This window comes from Sceloporus occidentalis, unplaced genomic scaffold (genome assembly GCF_023333645.1).
Source record: "Sceloporus occidentalis isolate IW3139 unplaced genomic scaffold, rSceOcc1.0.p SCAF_382, whole genome shotgun sequence".
Taxonomy (NCBI): domain Eukaryota; kingdom Metazoa; phylum Chordata; class Lepidosauria; order Squamata; family Phrynosomatidae; genus Sceloporus; species Sceloporus occidentalis.
In genome coordinates, this window is record NW_028317362.1 from 138,373 (window position 1) to 155,273 (window position 16,901).

At 50.9% G+C, this 16,901-nt stretch overlaps 3 protein-coding genes across 3 annotated transcripts; 2 read left to right on the forward strand and 1 right to left on the reverse strand.

Annotated features, from left to right (window-relative positions):
• Window positions 1-476: 476 nt before the first annotated feature.
• On the reverse strand, window positions 477-6,892 carry LOC149273376 (ATP-dependent DNA helicase Q1-like). Its single transcript, XM_089506387.1, has 15 exons — window positions 6,884-6,892; window positions 6,534-6,596; window positions 5,510-5,738; window positions 5,018-5,197; window positions 4,749-4,855; window positions 4,203-4,401; window positions 3,877-4,043; window positions 3,661-3,742; window positions 2,988-3,136; window positions 2,785-2,902; window positions 2,126-2,264; window positions 1,837-1,928; window positions 1,258-1,477; window positions 892-1,045; window positions 477-656 (listed from the first exon to the last, which is right to left on the reverse strand). The coding sequence occupies exons 1-15, from the start codon at window positions 6,890-6,892 to the stop codon at window positions 477-479; spliced, it is 2,088 nt and encodes a 695-aa protein (XP_089362513.1).
• Window positions 6,893-7,396: 504 nt separating this feature from the next.
• Window positions 7,397-10,898, forward strand: LOC149273377 (vesicle transport protein GOT1B). Its single transcript, XM_089506400.1, has 5 exons — window positions 7,397-7,421; window positions 8,507-8,598; window positions 8,996-9,174; window positions 9,311-9,392; window positions 10,860-10,898. Exons 1-5 carry the CDS (start codon window positions 7,397-7,399, stop codon window positions 10,896-10,898), a joined length of 417 nt encoding a protein of 138 aa, XP_089362526.1.
• Window positions 10,899-12,453: 1,555 nt separating this feature from the next.
• On the forward strand, window positions 12,454-16,309 carry LOC149273378 (spexin prohormone 1-like). The gene is made up of 6 exons (XM_089506388.1): window positions 12,454-12,534; window positions 12,848-12,909; window positions 14,620-14,723; window positions 14,970-15,032; window positions 15,571-15,654; window positions 16,251-16,309. Exons 1-6 carry the CDS (start codon window positions 12,454-12,456, stop codon window positions 16,307-16,309), a joined length of 453 nt encoding a protein of 150 aa, XP_089362514.1.
• Window positions 16,310-16,901: the final 592 nt, after the last annotated feature.

A 16,901-nucleotide genomic window follows, 5' to 3' on the forward strand; every position in this document is an offset into this window, starting at 1 on the left:
TTTCCCCCTTTTAAATCAGCAGAAATCACGGAAGCTGGTAACTTTTTTTTTTTATGTATATATAAAAATATTCAGAACTCAATTGCCATTTTCTTTCAAAACTATAAATATGGCTCTGTGCATAACGACATTAAATGAGACGGTTTAACAAAACAAATTTTGTCCGTTATTACATATAGTTCTTGGATTTAATTGGACGTGATCACTTATGCAATTTTTAAACAAATACAACAGAAGGCGCTTCTTCTCTGTTTTGTCCCACATCCTGAATTTTGGTAAGCTGCATGTCCGTGTTTTCCCGCTGTGACATCATAGGGATTTGGGGTCTGTAGGAAGCCAATCTGATTGGGTAAGAGTAACAATCGGCAGGTAAACCAGTCTGTTGAACGCGGATTCATCTGCGTATTCAGTAAAGTCATCCCCTGTCACCAAGCGCAGACACGTACCCTCGTATTCAGGAAGAGGAAGTTCCTGCTTTAGTCTACAGAGTCGTTCTTTGAGATCCGGCTCTTTTTGGCCCCCGGAGCAGTTGATGCTGGTGGCCGCTTGCGGTCAGAGTGAACTTTTGTAGCCACTGACTTCCGGACTGGGGCCTGGCTTGTGGTTTCTGTATTTACATCAGATGCTTCGGAACTGGAGTCTGCGCGGCTTTGGACCTGTGGGAACAATTTAAAATAAATCTTTCCATTACAACAGTTAAAAATAGGTTTTTACTGTTTTGTTTTTTTAAATAAGATTATCTCCTTTTCATCTTTAAGTTTCTATAACATTATGTCAACTGCCCCTCATTTGATTTAAGCAGCCACTGGTAAGGCCCATATTATCTTCAGACTCTCTGCCGCGTTTCACACCTGGATCTTTAGCCCCGACCGGCTGTCACGGAGCCGATACCGGGTTCTCGCACTCCACACTAACCTTGGCAGTGAGATTTTTCGTGGTCCTCATTTGGATGATAATCTCATGCTTTTCGTTCCTGAATAAAGTGGCTTTTGGTCCAACTTTTACGTACGATATAGTGGCATAGGCTGTAAAACTGAAGTCCTCCCTGCAATAAGAGATTAAACAATGGGACTGGGTATTAACCCTTCATTAACCCTTTTCCCAGACAGGGCCTTCACCCCAATAAAGCCACGGTCACATTTATGACCAAAGTGCGTCATTTTGGCTTTTTTCCTTCTATGAGGTGTAGACTCCAGTACTGCCTTGCACTTATGGATCATGAAGCTTTACTGTCCCCTAAAACCCAGCTGCACCTACTTGATGTATTTCTGGAGGAGGAGATGAGCGATAATTCTTTCTATCTGGTCTCGAGGAAGTTTTGGGGGCTGCACACCCGACACGCGCAGTTTTGAGGCTCCCTTCCCCATCCAGGCATCGATGAGTTTCAGTGGCGTCAGCTTTTCATTCATCTTCTGCGCCTGATCCAGTATTTTCAGGATGTCTCTGCTGTAATCTGTTATATCCACATTCTCATAAACTACAAGAAAGGGAGAGGAGTTTCAGAGACTCCTGCACTCTGGAGCTTTTTAGGACTAGTCGCTGTAACATATTAAATACGGTTACCCATAATTACAGTATTTTCTCCAAGTCTAACGTCCATATATTTGCCTTTGCAGGAGATTACATCAAACAGTTCCCGCTCAGCAAAGCGCATGCCCGGAAACCCACTGCTGCTTGGGAAATTATTAGGGGGTCTAATTCTCACGCATGCACCTTTGGCGCTCCCCCTGAGACGGGGAGAGCGGGACAGGGAGGACGGGGAGAGCGGGACAGGGAGGACGGGGAGAGCGGGACCGAGCTTTCTTCCTGAAAGAACATAAAACCCAGTCTACTCACTCTTGTTGTTATTGCAGTTGTCGCACATTTCATTGCACTTTGCAGAGTCCCAAACTTCATCAAAATGTTTAGCGATGAGCACACGTCTGCATCTGGAGACGCAAGCGAGCGGTTAGCGGACAGAGTGCATAATGCTGGAGCTGTTCATTATTATAGTTTTTGGCCGGTTAAACAAAAAACAAACAAACACATTCTTCAAACTAATCCTTATTCTAACAATTCAAACGCCTGGCAGAAAAAAAAAAGTATCATTCCATTTTGTACAATAAACCTTCATAAAAGTTCTCACCGATTTAAATTCTGACAATATTCCACCATGCCGTAAAGTTTCTGTTGGCCGACATTTTCCATGACAACCATGGAACTAATTCGAAAAATATCCCCGAATCCGTAATATAAGATGCAGTCGGCTCGCTGGTCGTCGCGACCTGCAGAAAACGCACAGCGTAAAGCAACCGGGACAAGGGAGCGGTTTAAGCCGATGTGACGATAAATGTGGAAAAATTCATCAAGAAATAAGTAATTGTAGAGAAGAAACTTGTCTTATGACCGCCAAAAAACTCTAGTCATCCGCATAGAAGATATATTATAGGAACCCGAAATCTGGCGGTCTGTGGCTAATGTTCAAGGTCTCCTTGTGCCTATGAAGGGTTAACTTCCAAAATTCATCAAAAACAATCTAAGAAGAAGCACCGATCCAAGGCCCCAGAACTATCTGTTTTGCGCTGAAAAAAGCTGAACAGAAATATTCACGCGACGTCCGCTTCATCCTCTCGTTCACTAAACGCTTTATTTCATTCCTTTCTTTGTCTCATTATTATTTAAAAAGCCATGAAAGAAAGAGGTTAGAGGAACGGGAGGTTTGGGAACGGCTGGATTTTCAGTACTCTGTCATTAGCGGTAAACGTGGCTGTCTCGTGGCACCGTGCGATCTCTAGCCCCGTTTACCTGCACGGCCGCTTTCTTGGTAGTAATTCTCCATCGATTTGCTCATTGAATGGTGAATTACAAAGCGGACGTTGGGTTTATCGATCCCCATTCCAAAGGCCACCGTCGCAACAACCACCTAGGAGAAAAAGAAACAAGAAAGCGGGGTCACACGTCACAGGGACTGACACTCAGGGGAAATCACACGGCAATGGCTCGGATACCTGGATCTTGTTCTCGGTCCACTGCGTGTGAACGTTGGTTTTATCCCCTGGCTCCATGTTGGCGTGATAAGCCCCGGCACAGACCCCGAGTTTCTGCAAACTCATCGTTACGTGCTCCGAATCCTTCTGAGAGAAGCAGTAAATAATTCCTGGAAGTAAAGTCAGACGTGAGATCAGACACAAAGAATACGCACACATACAACATGTATAGCGACTACACCTATAGGATAAAGCACATTACGCAGACACCACCCTATATAACAGAGCATACATAATTTATACACCAACACCCATAGGATAAAGCACATTACACAGATACCCCTATATAATACAACATGCATAGTGAATACACCTATAGGATAAGGCACATTCTGCAGACACCCCTATATAACAGAGCATACATAATGTATACACCAACACCCATAGGATAATACAACATGCATAGTGAATACACCTATAGGATAAGGCACATTCTGCAGACACCCCTATATAACAGAGCATACATAATGTATACACCAACACCCATAGGATAAAGCACAATACAACATGCATAGTGAATACACCTATAAGATAAAGCACATTACGCAGACCTAATGCCAGTAATCACTGGGACAGTACAACGACAACAGCCCATAAAGGCACTTCTCCGGCCTAAGGGTTAACCTCTCATTACCGGACTGGCCTTTGTATCGGCCGTTGATCAGTTTAACGACATCTTCGAGGAAATCATTAGAATGTGAGGGTTTCAGGCGAACCTGGCAAAGATCAACAAAGTACGAGTCAGCCCCTCCGAGACGCAGATCGCTCCACGAAATGCCAGAGCCGCCTCTGTCCGGGGGGACGCGAGGCGGAGCGCGAGGGTCCGACGCTCACCTCCCGAAAGACGTACCTCATAAAACAGGTTGGGTCTGTTGAAAGACGCCGTGAACGTGATCGGCTTCTGGACACACAGAATCTTCTGGGCGTCCTGTAAGACGTGGCTGGTGGCCGTGGCTGTCAGCCCAATCAGCGGGGTTTGGGGGAACTGGCGCTTCAGGATCCCCAAGGTCTTGTAGTCTAAAAGGAAGAAAATCAAGACAGGCGGCTTTAACATTCAGCAGCTGCCCTGCGGCAATAATTTAGCAAAAAAAATGCATCGGACTCCCTGAACGCCCCAAACACAGCGACTCGTTTTATAGCGGGTGTGACGTGACCGTCGCTAACGGACGTACTGACCCGGCCGGAAGTCGTGTCCCCACTGACTGCAGCAGTGAAGCTCGTCCACCGCGACACGTGCCAGCCGCCCGGCGTGGTAGGCTTTTTCCAGCCGAGACATGAATAACTTGCTTTTGGCGATTTTCTCAGGAGTGACGTAAAGAAGCTTCAGTTGAGATTTTTTGTTGACCATTTCGTTGTGGACCCATTTCACGTGTTCCTGCGACAACACAACACGCACAGACACACACAGACACACACAGACACTTCATCAGTACAGAATATCACCGACCTGCAGAGCTTCTGGTTACAAGTTTTAAAACTGCTCCGGGGTAATCGATCCCCCGGCTCGTGCCCCAATCATGCAAGAAGGTTTTAAATGCAGGTTTGTAGCCAGGATAACAGGCGGATCTCCAGCTGCGGCTAAACGACAACTCCAAAGACACCCAGCCAGCAATCACGGTGACATTTTCATGTAAACTGCAGTATTACGCAGCCAGAGGATCCCCATTAATAATAATAATAATAATAATGAACGCGACCCGCAGCACGGACGGGAGAACAAACCTTACTGCTGGACGCGTTTATTGAGGTTGCGGGAAGTCCCAGACGCTCCAGCACCATGAGCTGATCCTCCATCAGGGACACCAGGGGGCAGATCACCAGGGTGAAGCCTACAATAACAGGGCAATAAGCGAAACACCAACCCCCCTCCGGGCATTACACCGGATCTAATGCCCACAAAGCTCAGACACCCTTCTACACTCGGCGGCTTCTGCCGTTAAACGTCCCGGTCCGCACAGCAGAGCCGTTACCGGGCCGCACGCGGCACTCACCCTCGGAGCACAGTGCCGGTAACTGGTAGCACAGGCTCTTCCCGCCGCCGGTCGGCATGATGAGAAACACGTCTCTGTTGGCCATGGTGGCGTTTATGGTTTCCAGCTGCAGAGACCTGAAGGTTTTGAGCTGAAAGTTTTTCTGCAGAACGTCTTCAATTTTCTGCGACCAGGGAAAGTCTGACAAGAAAAGAAAAAAGAGAGAGCGAATGAGGCATGAACTGCCTCCCCCCCGCGAGTCCAGGGGGGATAAAAGGGCAGGGGGGGGGCTCTATCCTACCTGCTCCTCCTTCATTCAAGTAATAAAGAGGAGGGACGGGGGGTAAAGGGTTAACTTGATTTAGCTCACCGGGATGTGACTTTCCAGCTGGAGGGGCCGCTGGGCGAAATAAACAAGCATCTCGGGACGATTATTTACCCAATCAGGCTCTCCTCATCATACACGCGCCACACAAATCAAAGCCGCCACTCACGCGCCGCACAGCCGCCAACCTTGTTTATTCCAGCTCTCCGCCGCGGACTCGGCCCCTGCGCTGGGGCCCGGATCCGGATCCTCGGACAGCGTCTGGATCTTTTTCTTCAGGAAGCTTTTTCTTTGTAGGAGTTCCTGCTGCATCTCGAGAAGCTCTTGGATCTGGAGCTCTACGGCCTGAAGCTCGCAGGAGACGTTCTCCAGCTCCTCCACGAGCACTGCAGAGACAGGAAGCCAGCCGGGATCAGACTGACGCAGAGGATCACAGCGAAGGGGTTAATGCCGGCGCGGGGTGTTACAGGGTCACCGTACCCAAGGCCGGGTACCCCTGTTTGAGGGCTGAGGAATCACCAGTCAGTCCCTCATACGGATAGCACTCAGCTATCCACGGATCATCCAGACCACCATTCGTAGCAAACCAAGAAGAACTCTCTTTATTACAAACACACAGAATTTATATACAATCTCAATGCAATGTGTACCGAACCCAACCCCCAATCCCATCAGCCACATCCCATCACAAATCCCATCAGTATACAGGGGATGTATCAGGTGAGGGGATTACAGAATACAATGGGTTCCCCCACCTGTGTTATCCCCCCTGTAGTGCGGGGGCCGTCTGGGCAGACAGGGCTGTGCTGGCTGATTAAGAGCCCCAGCCAGATTATAGGATCGTCTCTTTGAAGGCTGGGGCTGAATCCACATCAGTCTCTGGGCCGGTTACACAATAAACACAATATAATATATTACCGGGTCACGGTATACGGAACCGGACACAAAAGTGCTCCGTGACCCGGCTAAACTTCATATGACATAAGAGCCAGCTAGCCTGGCCCTGTCACACGGGGGGTTAATGCTGGCCCGAGGGGGGGGCCCATGCTGGCACACGGGGAGCGGGGGGTCAGTGCACTCCTTTCATTCCCCAGAACACGTCACAAAACATGCCACGGGCTGCCACCTGCCCCACAATAAGAGCTGCCAGAAATCAGTAACCATCAATGTGAGCAGTACACAGATCCACCGCCGGGCAGAGGAGTCACTCACCTGACAGGTTATCAGCAGCCATCGTTCAGCAGGAAAAAAAGCCTTCCAGCAGCCGCTCGGTGACTGGAAATAGAAAGAGAAGGCGAGTTACAGGACCGCATGGAAAGCACCCCCAGCCCCTAGCAACTGCACTCACAGCACCCCCCTCAGCCCCAAGCAACTGCACTCACAGCATCCCTCCTCCAGCCCCTAGCAACTGCACTCACAGCATCCCTCCTCCAGCCCCTAGCAACTGCACTCACAGCATCCCTCCTCCAGCCCCTAGCAACTGCACTCACAGCATCCCTCCTCCAGCCCCTAGCAACTGCACTCACAGCATCCATCCTCCAGCCCCTAGCAACTGCACTCACAGCATCCATCCTCCAGCCCCTAGCAACTGCACTCACAGCATCCCAGATCTAAAACATATAACCCCACAGCAGCACCTTGCGTTCCCCGGTTCTAACCCCCAGCCCCAGGCCTTTATTTCGCCCTCTTCACGGAGCCGGGACTGCAGCCAATCAGAAAAACGCGCATTGTTTGCGCGTCACTTGCCGGCTTTCTGCTCTAGCATTGGCTGTCAAGAGATCCCAACCATACAGCCGATTAGCCGTCTGCTGACACTGACCTCGTCGATGATTGGCTGGCTGGAGGCACCCGGCTGGAACGTGCTGCGTGTTTCCGGAAGACGTGGCCACTGCAGGAGCCTCTCCCGGACCGACGGCCGCCCCCAGCCCGCCAGCCGCCCCGACCCCGGCCGCCTCCAGCCCGCCAGCCGCCCCGACCGCCTCCAGCCCGCCAGCCACCTCGACCCCGGCCGCCCTCAGCCCGCCAGCCGCCCGGACCCCGGCCGCCTCAAGCCTGAGAGACGCCCCGGCATCAGAATGATCTCCCTAACAGACACCCAGAGTGAGCGGGGTAGAGGCGGAGACACAGAGAACCCCGATATACCCCCTCCAGCATACACCCCGATATATCCCCCTCCAGCATGCACCCCAATATATCCCCCTCCAGCATACCCCCCGATATATCCCCCTCCAGCATACACCCCAATATATCCCCCTCAAGCATACCCCCTGATATACACCCCGATATACCCCCCTCCAGCATACACCCCGATATACCCCCCTCCAGCATACACCCCGATATATCCCCCTCCAGCATACACCCCGATATACCCCCCTCCAGCATACACCCCGATATATCCCCCTCCAGCATACCCCCTGATATATCCCCCTCCAGCATACCTCCGATATATACCCCTCCAGCATACCCCCTGATATACACCCCGATATACCCCCCTCCAGCATACACCCTGATATACCCCTTCCAGCATACACCCCGATATACCCCCTGATATATCCCCCTCCAGCATGCACCCCGGTATATCCCCCTCCAGCATACCCCCGATATATCCCCCTCCAGCATGCACCCCGATATACCCCCCTCCAGCATACACCCCGATATACCCCCCCAGCATACACCCCGATATACCCCCCCCCCCCCCCAAGTAGTGAACGTCGCTGTATACGGAGAGCGCAGGGGTTTCAGTGACTGCATGCGAGTCCCGACTTGGTCAGCGACGCTCTCGGTCTGTTAATAACCGCGTTCTGCGTCTCTGATGACGGCCGTCACAAAACTCCACGTTTTGCTGGGGACTTCGCTAGCAGATGTTTCGGGGGGGGGGATTATTTGCTAGCAGATGTATCGGGGAGGAATTATTCCACCTGTTACGGAACCCTCCGGTGTTCCAGATTATTATTAAAATGTTTCATCTCCTCCCCCACCCTGTCCGGCAGGGCACAGCTGGCCTCTCGGCAATAATTCCCATCACAGCATGCGCGTCCCGTCCCCCGGCCGGTCATATTTATGTGCTGAAAGGTTTTTAACGCCCCGCGATCTCTCCCCCAACCCTGCCTTGTGGGATTTATCCGGTTAGGGGCCGCGCGCCGTTTAGCAGATCGCTAACCCCGGCTGTTTGTTCTCGTTTGCAGAGATCGGGATGGGCCTCACCGGCTTCGGGGTCTTCTTCCTGTTTTTCGGGATGCTGCTCTTCTTCGATAAAGCTCTGCTGGCGATTGGGAATGTGAGTCTCTCGCCCGCGCTGACCTCGGCGTCCCAATTAATGCTTCATTCCCGTTCATTACTGTTCAGGATTTATATTTATTGACAGAGGGGGGAGCTTGCGTTGCATAGTGTCGCCCCTCTCCGGGTGTGTAGATATTGCCCCCCCGGGTGTGTAGATATTGCCCCCCCCGGGTGTGTAGATATTGCCCCCCCCGGGTGTGTAGATATTGCCCCCCCGGGTGTGTAGATATTGCCCCCCCGGGTGTGTAGATATTGCCCCCCCGGGTGTGTAGATATTGCCCCCCCGGGTGTGTAGATATTGCCCCCCCCGGTGTGTAGATATTGCCCCCCCCCGGGTGTGTAGATACTGCTCCCGGTCGGTGTGTTTACCGCCTTCTCGGTGTCGCCCCCCGCAGGTGCTCTTCGTGGCCGGCTTGGCCTTCGTCATCGGCTTGGAGAGAACGTTCCGCTTCTTCTTCCAGAAACATAAAGCTAAAGCCACCGGCTTCTTCCTCGGCGGGGTCCTCGTCGTCCTCATCGGGTGGCCTTTAATAGGGATGGTCCTCGAAATCTACGGCTTCTTTCTGCTCTTCAGGTAATATTTCTGGGGGGTCCCGTCTGCCGGGGGCCGGAGTGAATGCAGGCCCCCGGCCTTTACCCCCAAATCGTGCTCCCCGTGAATTTCGCGTTCAATGATTTGAGTTATTAATTCACCTTCTTTCTTGTTAAAGGGGCTTTTTTCCGGTGGTCGTCGGCTTCATCCGAAGAATACCCGTCTTGGGGTCGCTCCTTAATTTACCCGGAATCAGTTCGGTAAGAAGACCCCCCTCCCCCCCTCCCCCAACCTTTTATTACTCGGTTTTGCCATGAAGACGTTACCGTTCATCTCCTTTCTATGATATATGCGGTTTTTGGCTGCGTGTTACTGCTGGGTTCGGAGAGAGGGATACATACTATGTCTCTGCCGTAGCAGTAGCGCCGTACGGCCGCTATTTTATCCTGTAGTGTTTACAAAAACCTTTTTTTTTTTTTTTTTTTTTTTTTTTTTTTTTTTTTTACTGTTTTTGTGCAAAGCCGCCATAAGTGAGAAGGATTTCCCGAGTAATGGTCAGTTTCGCTCTCTTTTTAATGCATGCCGTATTTATATTTATTTATCATTTAAACGCCGCCCCCCCCCCCCCCCACGGGGTTATATGACGGGACGGGAAGAGAATATTCGGCCTTAAATATCCCGAGTCTGCGCATTTTATCTCCGAGCGGCTGCCAAACCTCTGCGGAGATCTCAGGGGAAGAAGGTTTACCTTTTACGTATTACGGCATGAATTGTTCCCTTCCTCCTGCACCCTGTGTGTAATGCGTGTTCGCGTGTAATGCGTGTACCGCGTGTTATCATATACATAACCTTCTGCGTGCGGAATAAACATCGTGTGTCCTTTACTTCGCCTTTGCTGAAAGCTGCTGGACGCGCCTCTTGTATGTATGTATGTGTGTGTGTGTGTCGTGTGTGTCGGGCGCGTGCCTCGTGTGTGTGTGTGTGTCGGGCGCGTGCCTCGTGTGTGTGTCGGGCGGTGCCGCTCGTGTGTGTGTGTGTGTGTGTCGGGCGCGTGCCTCGTGTGTGTGTCGGGCGCGTGCCTCGTGTGTGTGTCGGGCGCGTGCCTCGTGTGTGTGTGTGTGTCGGGCGCGTGCCTCGTGTGTGTGTGTGTGTCGGGCGCGTGCCTCGTGGTGTGTGTGTGTGTGTGTGTCGTGTGTGTGTCGGGCGCGTGCCTCGTGTGTGTGTGTGTCGGGTGCGGGCGTGCCTCGTGTGTGTGTGTCGGGCGGTGCCTCGTGTGTGTGTCGGGCGCGTGCCTCGTGTGTGTGTGTGTGTGTCGGGCGCGTGCCTCGTGTGTGTGTGTGTGTCGGGCGCGTGCCTCGTGTGTGTGTCGGGCGCGTGCCTCGTTGTGTGTGTGTGTCGGGCGCGTGCCTCGTGTGTGTGTGTCGGGCGCGTGCCCTCGTGTGTGTGTGTCGGGGCGCGTGCCTCGTGTGAGTGTGTGGTCGGGCGCGTTGCCTCGTGTGTGTGTGTCCGGGCGCGTGCCTCGTGTGTGTGTGTGTGTGTGTCGGGGCGCGGTGCCTCGTGTGTGTGTGTGTGTGTGTCGGGCGCGTGCCTCGTGTGTGTGTGTTGGGCGCGTGCCTCGTGTGTGTGTGGTCGGGCGCGTGCCTCCGTGTGTGCTGTGTCGGGCGCGTGCCTCGTGTAGTGTCGGGCGCCTCTCTCGTTGTTAACCGCCTGTTTGTTTGTTTTTTCAGCTTGTAGACAAAGTTGGCGAGAGCAACAACATGGTATAACAGACCGGCGCACACGCTATTTACAACGCACCTTTCTGCCAGGAAAGTGCAAACCAAGATTAACCTGTTACTTTCCAGCCGAGGGTCCGCATCATGCATTAGAACTCAGTATCTGTGACAGACTGCAGCCGTCTCCGGAAGCTTCCGGCGGATCCGGGAACATAACAGGATTTCATTTTATTTATGGAAACGCGGATGAAACGCGAGAGACTTAAACGTGATGCGTGATGCGTGAAACGTGATGCGTGAAACATGATGCGTGAAACGTGACGGACCGCGGCGTTTTTAAGAAAACAAAAAAAAATGATTAAAATAAGAAACCTGGGTTATTATTATCGTGCGAATAAAAGCAGATTTTGTACATATGGTGACGATCGTCTGGTCGCTCAGAGGGGGCTGCGGGGAAACTGCTTGTTTTTGGTTGTAAGTGGTCGGTGACCGAGCCGCTCGCCTGTAAATACTCGCCGATTCGTTATTCGCAGAGAACGTTCCGGACTGTGCGACGCCACGTATCGGGAATGGGGACCACGTCTCTGATCCAGTCCGAGTCGTTATGATCCATCCCCTGAAAAGCCCCTATCACTCCCAGCCGAGAAATAAACGTGTTACTCTGGTGATCTTTCTTGTAACGTGTTCTGTCGGCTCTTCACATGCGGCTCCCTGTGCTTATCGCTGAAACCCAGCTGTTTTGTGGCCCTTCGGGACGGGGGACGGACAGCCCTGTGTGTTGCTGCTTGCAACGCGTTGGGGATGCGCTCGTGGTGAGCATCTTTTTCGGGGGGGGGGGGCGCAGCCGTCGTCTCTCTGCTGCCGGATGGCGTTTTGGGGGTAAAATTGGAATTGAATAATTTCTTATCCCTTATTATATCGTTTTTTGGGGTCTTTTGTGTGTTTTGTTGCGTTTCGCAGGCCTTGCGGATAAAGCCGAAGGTGACCAATGGGTGCGCTGAGCGGGCGAGCCCGGCCCTCGTTCCCTGTTCCAAAAACCCGTTAAAATTACCGATTTATTAAAAGGAAAACAGATTATTAAATGCATATAATGCAGAAAAACGATCCAGAGCGCATGTAACGATGCTATGGCTGAGGATGCTGGGACTTGTAGCCGCTGAATCCTCTGTGAATAGCGTTCTGTGGGTTATACCATATACAGGTTCCGGGGTTTAGTTTGGTCAGGATTTGGGGGTTAAATGCTGGATTTGTCGCTGTTCTCCTGCGGACGAGCCCCTCTCTGGGGTACGGGGTGCGTTTATGTCGGTCCGGCCCGGGGTATTAGGACTTGGTTACTGGAACGCGGTTCTCTGACGCGTGTTTTCAGGTTTTACCCCGGACCCCTGCGACGAATCCTTCACTTTCTTATGCGCGGTTCCAGGGGTGCTGTCCCAAACTTAGCGGGATTCTAGGGCCGGCTGCGGTTCTGGGAGGGTTTCCGGTGCCCGGCGTCCGTCCGCTGTCTGTATCACGTAGGAGGAGGAATCGGTATCTTTTCTGATCTCCGGTGCGGTTTCTGCATTTGCTGCGATGTGTGTGCGGACGGCCGATACATGCGCGGATCTGCATGCAGCTGGTGTCGGGCGTGGAATCTGTCCGGATCGCCCGGTACCGTCCGGCCGCAGAGCTGCCCCAGGCGGCTTCGGAAGTGAGAACGAGCGTTTAAAGGTCCGATGATGCGACGGGCCGCGGGGGAGCTTTTGGCGTTTCCGTGGTAACGCTCATACACTAATAGGGTTGTTTCCAGTGACTTATGGCTGGCGGCAGAATTAGTCGCATCTGCTGCGGTGCCGTTAAAACGCAACGTCCGGGATTTATGGGCTCCCCGCGTGGAATTGCGCAGCGCTGCAGAATATGACGACGCCGGTTAAAATTGATCGATAATAAATAATAATAAAATCTGCTGCCATGTATTTCACTAAATGAAACCGATTGATTTTGATGTTTTCTGCAACACATAGAAACCTGGAATCTCCCGGCAGATCGGCCCCCGTCGGCCCGTCTATTTGCTGCTTCTCCCACTGTAACGACTCAAACCTTAATCAGTCGTTGGCCTCGTCTTAGATTCAGGAGCCGAATGTCTATCCCATGCATGTTTAATCCCCTCGCTGTATTACCCTCTACCACCTCTGCTGGGATGCTGTTCCACTTATCCACCACCCCTCTCAGTAAAGCAAAACTTCCTTCTGTTCCACCTCAGCCTCTGACCCTCTAGTGTTAGATTCCGGTCTCTGGGGGGTTTTCGTTTTATATAATATTAGAGCCCCTCGGATAATATGTTTCATATTTAAATACTAAAATAAAACATTTTGGATGAAAAAACAAAAAGCGTCTCTCCTTTTCGTTGTTTTAACCCTTTAACCCCGCAGGGATTGTTTATTGGCGTCAGGCGGAGGTCCGTTGGGTTTCTGATAAGTGGTTTGAGCCCATCTCCTGCCGGCGAAGAGTTAAAATCCTCTCCAGCCGCCCGCGGGGCCCGTGGGCCCTTAGACCTGACTTTAACCCATTGAGGTCTGGTGCAGTGATTTTGAGTGACGGTCAGTTAGTAAAATCGCGGCTCATTATCTGAATCACCTTTAGCTCGGAGCGGCGGATATCGATCAGCCGGCGAAGCGATGACAGGTGATTGGTCAGAGGGGGCGAGGATGAAGTTAATGTATTCGGAATATGGCAGCTTGTAATGTCCACCCGTCAATCACCACCCTGGGATGGAAAAAGCCCCAAGGAGGAGCCATCGGGGCGTCCTCCTCGCCGTCTCCGGGGCTGACACGAGGTCCCATCACTACAGATTAATCCCCGGGACGGGAGAAGGGAGGAGATCTGCCCTCCGATGGTTTAAAACCCGGCGCGGAGCGGGGTAGGTGGGCACACGCATCCTCCGCTCCGGCTGCCCCAGGACAAAGCAGGATGAAGGTGAGTCCCCGACGTGCTGCCCCCGGTAACAATGTAACAACATTAACAAGTTACCCGCAAAATGTATCGCCCGGGGCGTAAACGGAGACTTAACAGAAAATAGAACTATTTAAAAAAAAGAAATCTACATCTTTTCAAGTACTTTATTTTTCCCTAAATATACGATATTTATTGTAATCTTTCCTGATGCGATGAATCCAATTATTTACTGAATTTATTTGCTTTTATTATACCGGCAAAAAAGATTTCAAGTCCCAAATTCTGATTACCAAACGTCATTTCGTGATATTTTTCGTTTTTTGTTACTTTGCTTTTTTTCCTTTAAGAAGACTTTTTTGGGGGGTGAGAGTATTTATCATAAATGTAGCCAAAATTTTAGACTTTAAAAAAATATATATATTTTTGTTAAATCTCTTTTTTTAGCCGTAATAACAATTCTTTTTAACTGTTTGATTTCCAGACATGGTCCCGCGTCGGCTGCCTCACTTCTTTTATTTATTTGTATCAATTTTGTTAAATTTAGGGGAATAAAGCGATGTTTTACGGGGAATCAGGCTGGAGACTCGGCAGCGAGGAATCTCTTTTTTCTCCCCGTTTCGGTTCCGCTCTCCGGTTAATGTACCGGATAATAAGTGACAGCTCAGCCGCCGAGCGAGACATCTGGAGAGATTTCTTAAGGTCACGTTGTTTCTCGCTGTGTTTTCAGGACTTCAGCTCTCATACGACGTGCGTCCTGATCCTGCTTTTGGTGGCGTCCATGCTCGGCCCCTCGGGGGGGATCTCCCAGGTACCCGCTTGTCTCCTTTAATTACGTGGCCAGGATTCTCTCGCGCTCTCTAACGTCTTCTTTCCTTTCTTTACGGAAGAACCATTTCCAGAGGAGAAACTGGACCCCGCAGGCCATGCTGTATCTGAAGGGGGCCCGTGAGTAAAACGGCTTTAACTAAAATAACGATTATTTCACGGCGCGGAAACGTTTTAACAAATTTAAGGATCCCGAGCCCCCCGGATCCTTCGCGTTTCCCCTATGAGACAGAGAGGGACCCGTCCTGCGGCTCTCGCAGGTTTTTTATGACGTCATTAAAACGTGTAGAATTTTTTTTTTCCGGCTGTTTTTAGGGATATTTATGCCAGAGCTCGGCTGTAAATGATTGTTATTTCTTCTCGCAGAGGGACGCAGATTTATTTCCGATGAAAGCCAAAGAAAGGACCTTTACGACCGGCTGCAGCTCGGTAATTCCTCTATAATATTACAGAACGTTCATTTATCCCACAAATTACTGTCACATTTTCACCCCTTTTTCAAATTTTCTTTAAACCCCCCAGAAGTTTCTACATTTTTGTACATTTTACATTTTGTTTTGGAATCTGATTAACTTCACCCAGATGCTTCTTATAACAAAGTAACAAAGTGATATTTATTATAGGAAGCATCTCGATGACGTTAATCAAATTTGAAAATAAAATATATATATAAAAAAAAACATATTTCCAAAATGATTTGCTGTCACCCAATGAGATCGCACAGAAAGCAGTCATGTGACTGGCGTGGGGCACATAATGGGCATCGGCGCCTCCAGCTCAGACAGTTCGGTCTTTATAATAATGTAATGATTTCTATGATGTAATCAGCGTCGCTATACGGGGGGGGGTGATCCGTGGGGCTTCCTGCCCTTTAACCCCCGTTAATCCGGAGCGGCCTAAGCTTTCGGTTATTTATGTTTATTTCACAATCTGTCTAAATACAATGTCTGGTTTTGTCATTTTCTAGAGACGCGCAGGAACACGAGTCCGATCACCATCTCGGAGGCCGCGGCGATGTTCCTGAGCTCCCTCCAGAAAGCCCGAGAAGAGGGTGAGTTCCTAAACACCCAGAACCCGCCAGGGGTATGAATACATAAATAACGCCAACTCCCCCCAAAACACGATAAAACTAAGAGAAATGCTGCCTGCAGGGGGGTAACTGGGCAGAGGAGACGGCAGGAGGGTAACTGGGCAGAGGAGACGGCAGGGGGGTAACTGGGCAGAGGAGACGGCAGGAGGGTAACTGGGCAGAGGAGACTGCAGGAGGGTAACTGGGCAGAGGAGACGGCAGGAGGGTAACTGGGCAGAGGAGACGGCAGGAGGGTAACTGGGCAGAGGAGACGGCAGGAGGGTAACTGGGCAGAGGAGACGGCAGGAGGGTAACTGGGCAGAGGAGACTGCAGGAGGGTAACTGGGCAGAGGAGACGGCAGGAGGGTAACTGGGCAGAGGAGGCAGCAGGAGGGTATTTTGTTATTTATTCCAGAATGGGGCAATATTTCTGAAAGGTTCTTCTCTTGCCCTCCGGGGGTATCAGACACAGAACTCCCGGCTTTGAAGAAACCTGCTGGATCGGCTCTCGTTGCCTTTGCGGTAACCGTGACAGCCAGCGGACGCCGTTATTAATGCCCGTGATTTTTTTCTCGCAGGCGAGGACGAGTCCACCGAGCAGCCGGGGTATCTGCCGGACGGGTTCTTCGGCTGGTGAATTCCTCGCCTCCGCGTTCTCGGCTGCTCGCGAATCCCGTTCCGTGTGAAAATGTTCCGTGTGAAACTCTCCGCGCTCCACGGACGGCACCCCGTTAACGCCTCGCAGACTTCCAAAACACGCCAGTAAAGCGGCCACGGGCGGCCTCGTCATTACGCGCTCATCACTGCGACTCGCTTCACTTCTGCTTAACTCGCCGAAAATTCAAACGATGCGATAGTTATTTTTATTCATGAAACCGATCAATAAAGTCAATCCGAGGTATTTTGGATACATTTGTGTGCGGCGTTCTTGGTGTTTCCGTATTTTTATTAATAAATGGATAGGGATTTGAGGCTTGTGAAGCACGAGATTCCGAGGAACATTTTCTTCCCGATGAACAGAATCCGGACGGAAGTTATTTTAAACTCTGATAATATTTCATGTTATTAGAAATTATTAATAAATCCTGGAAACTCCTCCCTGATATTAACTGAAATTAGGCTTCGTATCAAACACTGACTACACGGTTTACTTTATAGAGAGGGTGGTGGATAAGTGGAACAGCCTCCCAGCAGAAGTGGTAGAGGGTAATACAGTGAGGGTATTGTGC

Bases quoted from the DNA above. Each gene is read 5' to 3' on its own strand.
- LOC149273377 (XM_089506400.1), top strand. From the start codon at position 7,397: ATGATCTCCCTAACAGACACCCAGA. The intron at 8,599-8,995 runs GTGAGTCTCTCG...CGCCCCCCGCAG, and splicing joins CTCTGCTGGCGATTGGGAAT to GTGCTCTTCGTGGCCGGCTT. The intron at 9,393-10,859 runs GTAAGAAGACCC...TTGTTTTTTCAG, and splicing joins ATTTACCCGGAATCAGTTCG to CTTGTAGACAAAGTTGGCGA.
- LOC149273378 (XM_089506388.1), top strand. From the start codon at position 12,454: ATGCAGCTGGTGTCGGGCGTGGAATCTGTCCGGATCGCCCGGTACCGT. The intron at 12,910-14,619 runs GTAACGACTCAA...TTACGTGGCCAG, and splicing joins TATTTGCTGCTTCTCCCACT to GATTCTCTCGCGCTCTCTAA. The intron at 14,724-14,969 runs GTGAGTAAAACG...TTCTTCTCGCAG, and splicing joins GCTGTATCTGAAGGGGGCCC to AGGGACGCAGATTTATTTCC.
- LOC149273376 (XM_089506387.1), bottom strand. The intron at 5,198-5,509 runs GTTGGCGGCTGT...TTTTCTTGTCAG, and splicing joins GGAGAGCTGGAATAAACAAG to ACTTTCCCTGGTCGCAGAAA. The intron at 3,743-3,876 runs GTACGTCTTTCG...GATCTTTGCCAG, and splicing joins GACCCAACCTGTTTTATGAG to GTTCGCCTGAAACCCTCACA.